The sequence below is a fragment of the Thamnophis sirtalis genome, unplaced genomic scaffold (genome assembly GCF_051295495.1).
Source record: "Thamnophis sirtalis isolate CommonGarterSnake01/CBP01778 unplaced genomic scaffold, rThaSir2_p1.2 scaffold_3, whole genome shotgun sequence".
Taxonomy (NCBI): Eukaryota; Metazoa; Chordata; class Lepidosauria; order Squamata; family Natricidae; genus Thamnophis; species Thamnophis sirtalis.
This window is the reverse complement of record NW_028261383.1, coordinates 96,118,951-96,131,536: the sequence shown is the minus strand read 5'-3', so window position 1 is coordinate 96,131,536 and position 12,586 is coordinate 96,118,951. Positions and strand designations below refer to the sequence as shown.

The following is a 12,586-nucleotide window of genomic DNA, read 5'->3' as shown; positions in this document are numbered from 1 at the left end:
AATATATTCCAGCTGAATGTTGTATAACATTTACCTGAAAGACCTATTTTCAGGATATGTTTAGAGGTTGGACTGTTGTGATTACTTGAATTGGATTCCTGTACACAGCAGAGAGTTGAAATGGGTGATTTAAATGGTTCTTCGCAATTCTATGATATTTAGAACTCTGGGCATTAATAGCAGATGCCTGGAACAAGCATGCTGGATTTTGATGAAAAGACTAAGATCTACTATTAATTTCAGATTATTATTTTAAAAAAGACAAGCGAGGAGGTTATTTTACTGTATCAAAGTTCTACCTGCAATATAGTTTGAAACATTTCAAATAATTTACAGTTCTTCATTTTTGGTTCTTACAAAGGTCAGTGGAAGAAAGCTTTAACTTGTCAGATGACAACTCGAGCCCAAATCCAGGAATTGTCAGGAAAAAGAAGATAGCAATTGGGGTGATATTCTCACTTTCAAAGGATGAAGAAGAAAATAGCAAATTTAATGAGTTCTTTTTCTCACACTTCCCTCTTTTTGAGAGCCATATGAATAAGCTGAAGAGTGCAATAGAACAGGTAATTACTATCATCACCTATGCATACTTTTAATTTATTTGCTAATTGTAATTTTACGATACAGCTTTGTCAGTTCAATCTGCAAGGTTGAGATTTATCAGAATTCATTTAGAGGCATTAGACCAGTGTTTCTCAACCTTCACAACATTAAAAAGTGTGGATTTAAGCATGCTGGCTAGAAAATTTTGGAAGTTTGAAGTCCACATATCATTATGTTGTCAAGTTTGAGAAACACAGGGTTAGACCAAGCTGACGATGGACATGCAGACTCTATAATGCTAATGTTAGGAAGTGGTCTTATTTCAGGGAAATGCATAAAGCTTTTGACATCGCTCTTAAGTGGCCAAAAAGGCTGTACTGAGCTGATTTAGTTACTTTTGAGGTACATGGTTTAATATGTATGACTACAGATCTCTGAGTTAAATTTCCTAGTTATAATTCCTCCGCTCAATTATCTTGCCAAAGCTGTTTGGGCTTCCCTTTGAAATCCCTTTGCATCCCCAAAACAGGCAAAGTCATTATAGTCATGCCATTGACATAGACATGTGTCTTTGAGTACATTAGCATATTCTCCACACTCTGATGTGAAGGTGCCTCTGCAATTCTTCCATGAACCTGTGTCTGTGTGTCCTCCTCTTTATCTTGGGGCAAACCAGTGGTTGACTCGAGCCAAAGTCAGATTTAGATTTGCTGGTAGGTAATATTTGGCTGGGACCCAAGTCACTCCATGCAGACAGTGTGGGGTGCATTGATGTGTGTGGGAGAGTTTGCCATAACATATTCTGCATCAGTAATCGAGTGTCTTTTGTGGACTCTTTTGCTGCGATGCTGGACTGTCCCTCTTGCCTCTAGTCCCTTACCACTGTGACTCCACTGCTCATTTTTGTTTTGCCTGTGTAGGAGACTGTACCACTGTTCCCCCCTCTTTTTAAAATGATAAATAGGGCACATTCATCAGCAGCACATTTGAAATAATCACAAAAAGCTTTTGAAAAGCAGTCAGTGTGCCAATTGGCAATTGCCTTGAGTGAGGCAGATGACATAGGTCTCTGCAGTCTTGTTTTGGTATATACTACAGATACACAGTCAGCAACACTGGATACACTGACTATGAGTGCACAGCACATGGTAGACAAAGGCCGCCAAATTTAGGGTAGGTTGGATTCCAGCTAGCTCTGACATGGAACAAGAGTATGGCTATTGGAATTGGCCTTAGTGAGTTGAAGGAATAGTTCTGCCATTCTCTCTCCTCTGCATATATTAAAATTATACAACATCCACAGCTGTGGAAACTGACTTCTGCTTGCAGAATAAGATTTCTTCTTCCTTGGACTCATGACTTCTCTTATATCTTCTGCATAGAAATCTGTCAGGGCTTTAGGGAGAATTCTAAGGCTGTAAAATGCACAATAGATAGATAGAAGACTATGTCCATTAAGCTCCTGTACCCTATTTTAGTGGTGGAAAGTGTCCTGTGTTGCAGTCTTACATGAATACAGTGCATTGTGCACATTCCTGTTGGCACAAAGCCACAGAGAGCTTAAATCAGATATGGGAATATCTATGTGATAGTGGGGAGCACATGATGGAACACCATGTGAATTCTGAATTGGGTCCTAGTCACTTGCTTCAAAGAGATAAAGAGATGAAAACAATGGATCTGATTACTTTAGGATTGTGACCCACATTAACCTGCATTCTACCTCGCTAACAATGAATTCTATTTACTATTGGGTGCAGGCAATTAGCTGAAGGATTTGTTTGAACATGTAATCTGCTTTTGCAGTGTGGGAAAACTTGGGCCTCTTTATAGCCTCTTGCAAGCAAGAGTGTAGAAAAAAGGGACAGTGTAAATACTTGTTCCTCACATATCTCTATCTTGATATGAAACTTATCAAGGGACAATATTTATCTCATTAAAAAGAAGTCCACACACAGACATAACAAAAAAAGAAACCCATCCTTTGTTTGCCTGCTCAGGTCCACTTTAGATAAAACATAGCATATGACTTGGAGTTTTGTCTGATATTAGTTTAAACAATTTTTTTTTCAAGGCTATGAAAACAAGCCGGCGGTCAGCTGATGCCAGCCAACGGAGTTTGGCATATAACAGGATTGTGGATGCCTTAAATGAATTCAGGTGAGTGTTTTAATGCTTCTGGTAACAAACATATAATGCGGAAAATAAAGTCTAAATTCACATTATTCTATGCTGAAGAGCAGTAATTAAACCATTGTCAACTATTGTTTAGAACAGAGGTGGTTAACTTATATTCTTTGCATGTTCTACATCCAGATGTTTTGGCTGGGGAAACTAGTGGGCTTCTGGTTGTCTATTTTTAGATCTAAAAGAAATGTTAATGCTAATGTTAGGCTTTCAATCCTGTTGCTGTTCTAGGGCAAAGATCTATAATCTGGGTGGTCTATAGTGAATCTGTAATGCAGGAGAACCCTGGGAACAGAGGTTTCTGCAGAAGAGAAAAAGGGGGCATTGCACCCCGTCTGCATCCCTTTTCTACAAGTGTGGGGGCATGGCATGCATTAAAAATGTGTGTTTACAGTACAATGTTGCTTTCATCATCATGACAAAAGGTGTAGCTCCTGCAGACACTCCTATCCTGGAAGATTGCAATGCAACAAGAAGCACCAAGAACTTTCCTAGAGAATGGGAGAAACACCTTCATATATGTGAATGCCTTTTATGTAATCAATCGCAGTGATTCAGTCTCTAGTTGTCACGTATAAGCAAATCTGCTGCCATTTCTTAGAGATATTTAAATGAATCCAACTTTCCTAAGAGGAAGTAATGCTGATAGAATGATTGCTATTACAGCAGTTCATAAGCATCCAACACAGAAAACTAACTCAGAACTATATTTTGGGTGCAAAGTCTGTAACCTGTCATCTACTGTCTAGCTGCCTTTAATTTTGCAAAGTTTGCTTGAAGAAAGAATAATGATGGATTTATAATGTACTTCTGTAGTCAATTCAAGTCAGCCATTCTGGGGTTTTGTTTGTTTGTTTGAAAAGCATGAGGTGCAATGGATTTTGGATTCTTATTTTTATTTGATGTCTTATTTGATTCTTCCTTTTATTTGCTTCATTTGCTTCCATATTTGGAATCACGTTATTGTAAGTGTAAGTCCTGTTTCAAGAACTCAGCTGATCTGTGGTGTCTTCCTCTGAGGCTTGGAACAGACTTGGCACTTTGAGGACGGTTTGCATCAGTTTCTAGTGAAAAGCAGAAGAGGTACTGATGGGGCCATTACTTAGGAATAGAGCAGAAAGTATGTGCAGTCCCAGCTTCGGTTCTTGACATATCCCAGTCACAGGAGTTTAGTTTGCTTGAGAGATTGGAGAGCTACTATTAAGCAGAACAGACTTCGATGGGCCAATCAAATCCAAGCCTAGAAAGTTAGGTGTGCACAGCCCAATGCCAAAGCATTTCACAAGGCCATCTCATGTTTGCTATAGTCTTTATTCAATGGAATTGCGACATAACAGCAAGTGCTTTGCTTAGCATAGCTCTTGAATTCTTCCCTTGGCTACTTCTTTTGAAGTCCGAATCATTGCTTGATGCCTTTGATCTGAGCCATGTTTGCAGGTATAGCCGTGATTTTTAAAGGAGACTCTTCTCCTGGAAGATGGACACCCCATTTGAAATCCATTACCACCTTGGAATGTAGAGCTAGGATTAGGATTGTGTGGAAACAAGGAACAATTTGTCACTGGAGACTGTCAGCATATTAATGTTTTAATATCACATAACTCCTTCCACATAGGAACACTAAACAATGCCAGTCTAGCTTTACTGCTGCATCTCTGTGTTCTCTTTGGCTTCTGAAGGCTTCTGCTAATTAACTTTCAGCCCAGCTGATGCTACAGAGGAAATTCTGAAGACCCGTTTTCTCTAGAGATACAGGGCTGGCAGGATCCCACTGCCAAGAATGTCCCTTTTGTTCTGCCGGCTGACAACTGAGATAGTTCTTTCTTTCTTCCCGAAGTCAAAGTGCCACAATGTCTTGACATTGTTAGAAGTGATTGGAATGATCGTTTTTGTGCGCTCCCCACATTCTGTTTTTGGGGTTTTCTTCTTCACTGCAAAAGCAGATGCAACAAAGAAACTGTTAGAATTGGGGAGGGAAACACGTGCTAATGGCTGAATGTTTCTGCTTCAGTGGGAAAATTACTTCCTCTGTGCAGTATTATATTGCCTTCCTAGCCTCCTTTTTATATCCTCTAGTCTAGTATGAAATTGTTGCTGATGGCTACAAGGAAACGATGACGTCTTTAGGGAATTGCTGTTAGTTGCAATGTTCATGTCGTTAAAGAGGTCTAGCATTCTTCCCCCAAAAGTCTGCTTAACATGAATAAATATGCAAGTATTTGTAAACTGTAGCACATTGTATCCTGGAATGGACTCGGGGAGGTTTTGAAAGAGAGGAGGTGTTTCCTTGTACTGCATTGTATTTTTTAATATTATTAGTGCTGCTACTATGCAGGCATACAGGACAAGCAGCACTCCAGTACTGTAGGATTTCTCTGCAGTTACGATTTGGCTTGGAATTGCTTTGTTTATCTTTAGAAGGAACATTTCTCATTTGAACTTTGATTGGACTTGCCTTGGGCTTGTGTTTAGGGACTGGTTTTTTGAAATGGCTCGCCCTTTTTACCTTCATGGAGAATATTAAATAAAAAGGGATGGCTTGCTACTGAAGTGAAAGAGCAACTGAAGTGAAAACATTTCAGAGAGGAAAAAAAAATCAATCCTTCGTATTGTATATAATTGAGACATTTGTTGACTAAATCTTTAAGCACATGACATGTTGATTATGTAATTGGTTGGGAGGGAGGAAAATAGAGAAGTGCTTGGCCAGTAATGTGCCCCAGAGTTCTGAAGTACAGTAAATATTCTACAGCAGCAGAGCTGGGTGCATAGAAACCAAAATATTGTAGAGATGAAACTACCTCTGAGTTATTTTACTGTTTAACTAATCGCGTTAATGTGTAGAAGAGCTACTGTTGCCAGAGTGTTTGATAACCTAGTGGGAATTTTGGAGTTCTGCAAACTGCACAGTTTATCAAGTATTTATATTAGCAGTAGAGTAGCTAGTTCACTTTCCAATCTTTTTCCTCCCCTATAGAGTCAGCATGCCAAGGCATACAATGTTTTCTTCATTCCTTTAAAAGCTTGTATCAGGACTTAGACTAGTATTTTTCTGTTTCCACATGATGGGGAACTAACATGGATGTTTTCAAATGCACAGTGGAGTGCTATGCAAAGAATCAAAGTGGCTGCCAATGGCTATAGACCTGCAAGTTGCCCAACCCTTTATTAGCAAATGAACCAGCAGATAATGATACCCATTCACATACAGGTAGTCCACAACCTACGACCACAATCGAGCCCACAATCTCTGTTGTTAAATGAGATGTTTGCTAAGTGAGCTTTGCCCCCATTTTATGATTTTTCTTGTCACTGTTGTTAAGTGAACCGCCACAGTTAATAAGTTAGTAACCCGGTTATTAAGTGAATCTGGCTTCCCCATTGACTTTGCTGGTCAGGTTGTAACGGGATCACATGACCTTGGGACACAACAACAATCATAAATATTTACCCGTTTCCAAGCATCTGAATTTTGATCACATGACCCTGTGGATGCTGCAATGGTCATTAGTGTGAAAAATGGTAATGTTACATTTTTAGTGCTATAGTAACTTTGAATGGTCTGTTGTAAGTCGAGGACTATCTGTACAAAAGAAAGAATGCTTCAAGATAACATTGCTGGTTGCTTCCAATTTTTGCACTTTTCTTTAGACAAACACGTATGCATAGAGGGCAGTTCATCTCTTGTGGGAACCTGAGGGGAATGTTCTTTGTGGAAAGTATAGGCTTTTCATAAAATCTGCAAGTGAGTGTTTTATAATCTTATTTCTACTTACAACAAGCTACAGAATAGCTTGAACAATGTAAAAATAAGAACTAGGATGCCAAGAGTTCTAATATAAGGAATCCTGTTTTTACTGCTCTCATAACATTGCATCATTCTTACTTTTCTGTTCTTCACTGATTATATATATTTAAAAAAAAGACGATGCCTCCAAACTTTTGTCTTGTTTATTTGAATATGCTGGCAGAGGGGAAAGAGTTGTCAGCTGGTGTGAGTCTGCCTTGCTTTCAAAAGAAGCTGGTTTTTTAAGGAAACCAGCCTTATATAAAGGCAAGTTTTATTTTTAGCATATGAATGTTTCTATCAGGTTTGAGGCAAATGGGTGGGTGGTGGGTGGGTGTGGATGATTAATTGGAATTGCTGACAAAAATCTGAAAAAGGTTGGTTAGCACCGAAGTGTTTCAAATACTAAAGAAACAGCAAAGGAGCTTTTGTCATCGAAACATTGCAGGGAGGAAACGAGTTTCAGAATTTAAATCAGTCACTGAGAGGCCCATGAAAGATGAGTTCATCCAGCCTTAAAGCAACCAGCCCTCAAGAGGCCATACAGTAATTTTGCTGGCATGTGCATTCAGTGGCTATTACATTTTTAAATAATAACCATATGGGGAGAGGAAAATGTTCAGAAAAAGGAAGACACATTGCAAATGGGAAACATATCATGAGCTTTGAAAGCCAGTGTGCACAATGTTTTAAAACATACCCCACTACTCTCGAGAATCTTTACATTAAAAAACAATTTGTGCATCATGACTTCTTTGGGCAAAAGCAGGTGTTATAGGGGAGTTGCAGGTTCCCCAACCACACCCACTTATCCCCCCCTCTTCACTGTGTCTTCAGGACAGCTCTGGCGGGGTTACAGGTCTCCCCATTCCCCGATACAGCAGGAATCTGACGGTTCTTCAGAGAGCCCTCCGGAGAACATATCCTGTTGCTGGAATTCAGGCCACACACACCCTGCATCATGACTTCTTTAATTTACAAAGTGTCTGTGTAATTTTCCGTGCCAAAAAAATAACCCCCCAAGAAATGCTTTCCTGTTCACACTTCAACATATTATGAATTTAATTATTCCTTTCCAGAGTAAAATTTTCAGCTTTTGGGCTAAGATCAGAACAAGTGGAAAAAATAAGCACAAAACAAATCAGGTTATTGACAGCACTTTGGCTTTTCCAAGTTCAAAATTGATGGCCTTCATTAAACAGGCAGATTTTTACTCTTGTATCATCTGTGGGGAAGTCTGCCAAAACCTGGCTTGCCTAAGTACCTAATTTAGGCCTGTTTTCCTCTTTTATAAATTATTGCCTAAAATAGTCTTCCCTAACTTTATATACTTGTGTTATGACTGCAAGTTGTAGAATTTTCAACTAATTAGATACTAAGTTGGAGATAAGTAAATTAGTATGCTAAGAACTGCATGATATTAATCTCTTTTTATTCAATTTGAATGTGATCAAGTCTAAAGTAATGTTCCCCAATCTTGTCTCTTTCTTGCTAGATGATTTAACTGTTGTTATACCAATCCCTAAATATTCTTGATCACGATATCTGGGATGATGGAAATTATCTCCCACTACATCCAGAAGAGTCTTGAGTTGGAACGCTGAGTTAAAGCCACAATTTTTGACAAAAAATGCAAAAACCCTGCTACAGCCCCATTCCCATTCCCTTCATAATGAGGAAATTTTGTCCTATCAACTGTGGGAAAGGTCGGGAACACCGGAGCTTTTAAGCAGAGCACAGACATAAGCTCTGAGCTTGATCTTCTGAGAGGATTTTATCCAGCTCAGCTGGATTGTGAATATCCATATTATACCGCAGTCTGTGTGGTATGATATATATATATATATATATATATATATATATATATATATATATATATATATATATATGTGTGTGTGTGTGTGTGTGTGTGTGTGTGTGTGTGTGTGTGTGTGTGTGTGTGTGTGTGTGTGTGTGTGTGTACGCACGCACGTACGTACATATATATGTTGTATTTGTGCTGATAAATACAGGGAGACTAGTATAGATCTATTTCAAGCTATTTAGCTCTCATCAGCTAGCCATACCCTTACTGGGATTCGAACCTGGGCTGTATTATATATTAGGCAGATGTGTTAACCACTAAGCCACAAGGTTCTCCTCCTTTATCAGCTGAGCCAGGGAAATAGTATGTATTTAGTATCACAACCCCTGGTATGCCCAAATATGGGAGGAAGCATACTGCTTCCTTTCTCTGTCTATCGGCTCGTCACAAGAGACCATCCAGACAGAAACCCAATATTTTTACTGTTGCCTTTGTTACATTTGTGTTTATATATATAAAATGAGCAGTATGACAAGGCCTTGTTTCCAAACATTGTGTTACATGAATGTACTCCACCGTACCCCTTTTAATTATACAATAATTATAATTATCATAACAGTAGAAGGAGGGGAACAGCTTCTGTCTGGTCTAAAACTGATATAGTCCTGTGGAACCAAAAGAAGAAGTTCTAAGGCCCTTGACTTTGTTTCCCACTAATCAACGCCTGCCCAAGTGACTAAACTGCCCTACAAGTCACCCCCATTAACTATAGGTAGGCTTAGACTTGTAGATATATGTGTATTTCTACAATTAGCCTGTGTCCTTTCGTCCCAGTTCCTCTTCTTAGGTATGCATAGCTTCCTTTTTTCCCAGCCGCGACCGTGTTCCCACCCCACCCACTCTCTTTTCTCGGTAGTGGCCACATCGACTTGATTAGGCCTTCCTCAGAAAAAAAAGAGACAAAGAGATTTCCCAGAGACTCATAAGATGTCAATGTGGGGAAAGAATTGAAACAGTCTGTGACGTGCTTTGGGCCTTACATAATCTCTGGCTATGCCCTGTGTGATGGTTCTTTGAGGAGGGAAGGAATCGATGCCTGCCGCTTGCTTATCCTGAGAGAGAGAGAGAGAGAGAACCAGGGAGAAATGCAAGGCAGGCTGTTCACCCGCCCTTGGCCAGTTAATCCTCTGCCTAGTGCTTTGTGCAAATTACTTCTATATCTGGCACGGAGGGTTCCCTTCGCTGCAGTCACATGCCTGCTGGCGAGCGGCCAGCGGAATCTGATCTCTCTGAGGAAACACTATCAGTTGCAGATGCAGCCACAGTTACCAGAATAGTAAATAAGGAGTCACAAGACTGGAGCTAGCCTTTCAACGAAAACAAATCGTTGAATATCTCTGGCTTAAAACAGAAAGTCTTGCTTCCTCCTCCTGTTTCTCTCCCGCCCTCGAAGTACCTATGGACTATTCAGACTGAGGTAGCTTTGTGAAAGCTTGTTTGGCGGTTTGTGTGTGTGTATGTGTGTGTGTGTGTGTGTGTTGAATATGCTGAAATGGGACCCAGGAGGCCGGTTTGAAAACTTTGAATTGCACCTCAGCTTTGCAAAATGGGGTGGGTTTTTTTTTGTTTTGTTTTTTGTTATGCAAGTTACATCTTCCACTTCAAGCATTGGGTTTTTTTTTTTTTTTGCTTTTGGTGATGGTGGTGGGAATTCTGATGGATGACAGATCTGGGTTGCAGTCGAGGAAAGCCAAAGGAATGAAAGTCACCCTGAGAGAACTGTAGGTTTTCTTCTGGTTTTTATGTTTAACTGTGAGTCTAGATCAGTGTTTCCCAACCTTGGCCTCAGGAGGGAAAGTGGACTTCAACTCCCAGAATTCTGCAGTTCTGACGCTTTGGTAACGAAAGAGCAAGCAATATTGTGCATCATAGAAAAAAATACTACAGAATAGCTTTCTACACCTTTCTAATCCTCGATCTACGGCCAAAGGTGAGCTCAAAATTTGAGCTCTGTTGCTCAGCTGTTAAACAGTTGCCCTGTTTTATGACCTTTCTTGCCTTTTATGACCTTTCTTACAATTCAGTTGTTAAGTGAATTGTTGCAGTTGTTAAAGTTAGTAATGCAGTTGTTAAGTGAATCTAGCTTCCCCATTGGTTGTTGCTTGTCAGAAAGGTGCAAAAAGTTGATCACTTGAACCCAGGACACTGCAACTGTCATAAATATGAGTCAGTTGCCAAGCGTCTGAATTCTCATCATGTGACTATAGGGATGTTGTAATGGTCATGTGAAACACGGTCATAAGTCACTTTCTCCAGTGGCATTGTAACTTCAAATGGCCACTAAATGCACGGTTGTAAGTTGAGAACTACCTATATTAGCCCTTGTCAATCTATTTTGGAGGACACCTGCTAATGATGAACAGTTTCTTTATGTTTTCCAAACTTTCATAATCTCCAGGACCTTTTAGAGCTGCTAATATTAATTCTCTTTTACAGGGGCTTAATTTGAATCACATTGATATTGTTAATACAGGTAGTCCTCAACTTACGACCACAATTCAACCCACAATTTACGTTGCTAAGCAAGACATTTGTTAAGTGAGTTTTGCCCCATTTTATGATCTGTCTTGTGACAGTTGTTAAGGGAATAATTGAAGTTGTTAAGTTAGTAACATGGTTGTCAAGTGAATTTGGCTTAGCGATTGACTTTGCTTGTCAGAAAGATCACAAAAGGTGATCGATCACATGATCCCAGGACACTACAATCGTTGCAAATGTGGGACAGTTACCAACAGTCTGAATTTTGATTACATGATCATGGCGATGCGGCAACGGTTGTAAGTGTGAAAAATGGTCATAAGTCACTTTTTTCAGTGATGTTGTAAATTTGAACAGTCACTAAATGAACTGTTGTAAGTCAAGGACTACCTAAAATTAAATTGACCAATTTTTCTAGGCTTTCATTGTATTGCTTTCATTTTACATGAATTGGTTAAGCAGAAAAGTTGTTTTTATTGATTTATTTACACGATGCTGTTTAAATATGACAACCCTGCCCCAAGTGAGAAACATGCTGAAAATAAGTGCAATAGAAAAAATAAGGAAACAAGAAAGAAAAATACATAAGGTGAACAGGAAAAGAATATGCAGTTAGTTTAATGATGAGTAAATTACTTACTTACTTACGGAAGAGTAGCTTTCCTTTAGCCTAGTGTTCTGCAGATATGTTGGACTTCAACTATGTTAGTGTGTTTCCAACTAACATTGCCAAGAAAAACAAATTGAAATATAATATTGATAAACATTGCAAAAATGATGAATGTTATGATAATGATGATGAAATATTGAAGGCACATTTAAACTTGTTTGTAACTTTTAGATTTACTGACAGCATTTGAAACTGTGTGTAAATTGTATTTGTTTACTGCCTAAATAAGACACAACAATAGACAAAAACTTGTTAAGTTGAACCAATAACTACATAATTGTACAAAGAAAATCTCTACTGATTCATTTAGAACAAATAGAAGTTTAGTAGGGTTGTTTGTTTAAGATGAGCAGTCACACCAAGGGTGAAATCCACTTACTTTTGATACCAGTTCAGTAGCATTGTGAGCGAGTGTGCATGCCAGTGGTGGGTTTCAGGTGGTACGCCCTGGTACATGCATACTGGTACCTGCCCGAAGCAGCAGCCACAGTACCAGAACGGTGCTTTGGGGGGCCCTCCCTCTCTCCCTCGTTCCTTACAAGTATTTGAAGGAAATGGGCCATCTGCGTATGCGCACGCTGTGTACCGCACCTGCACGATGCTCCGCTGAGCAGCTGGAGCATCGCAGGCGGTGGGTGTGCATGCGTGCGCAGTGCATGGGCCCATGGTGCATGCCCCTCCCCCGTTGCAGCGTACCGGTTGCAACAGGAACCGAAACCCACCACTGGTGCATGCGCAGGAACCTCCGCGCATGCGCAGAGCGTCAAAATGATGTCTGGGCGGGTGGATAGAGCTGCTACTGAGTGCGCCTGACAAGTGAGTAAGCGAACAATGAGGTAAATGAGGGGGGGGGAAACTGTGGCACGCGATTTATATTAGCTAGAAAGCAGGAAATCCTGCTTTCTAGCTAATATAAATCACGCAGCATGGCTAATCATCGAAAAAACCAGTTCACCCAAACCAGTAGAATTTTTTTTACTACTGGTTCGGGTGAACACTTGGCATCTTTGCTACTGGTTTAGGCGAATCGGTCCGAACCGGTAGCATTTCACCCCTG

The 12,586-nt window shown here is 39.8% G+C and overlaps 1 protein-coding gene across 3 annotated transcripts in view; it reads left to right on the top strand.

Annotated features, from left to right (window-relative positions):
* Nucleotides 1-12,586, top strand: part of FNIP1 (folliculin interacting protein 1) — a 102,890-nt gene that overhangs the window by 74,974 nt on the left and 15,330 nt on the right. For all 3 annotated transcript variants that reach the window (XM_014052001.2, XM_014051998.2, XM_014051999.2), the window contains 2 exons: nt 362-563; nt 2,618-2,703. In XM_014052001.2, the coding sequence (XP_013907476.2) occupies nt 362-563; nt 2,618-2,703 (288 nt within the window). The remainder of the gene's footprint in view (nt 1-361; nt 564-2,617; nt 2,704-12,586) is intronic.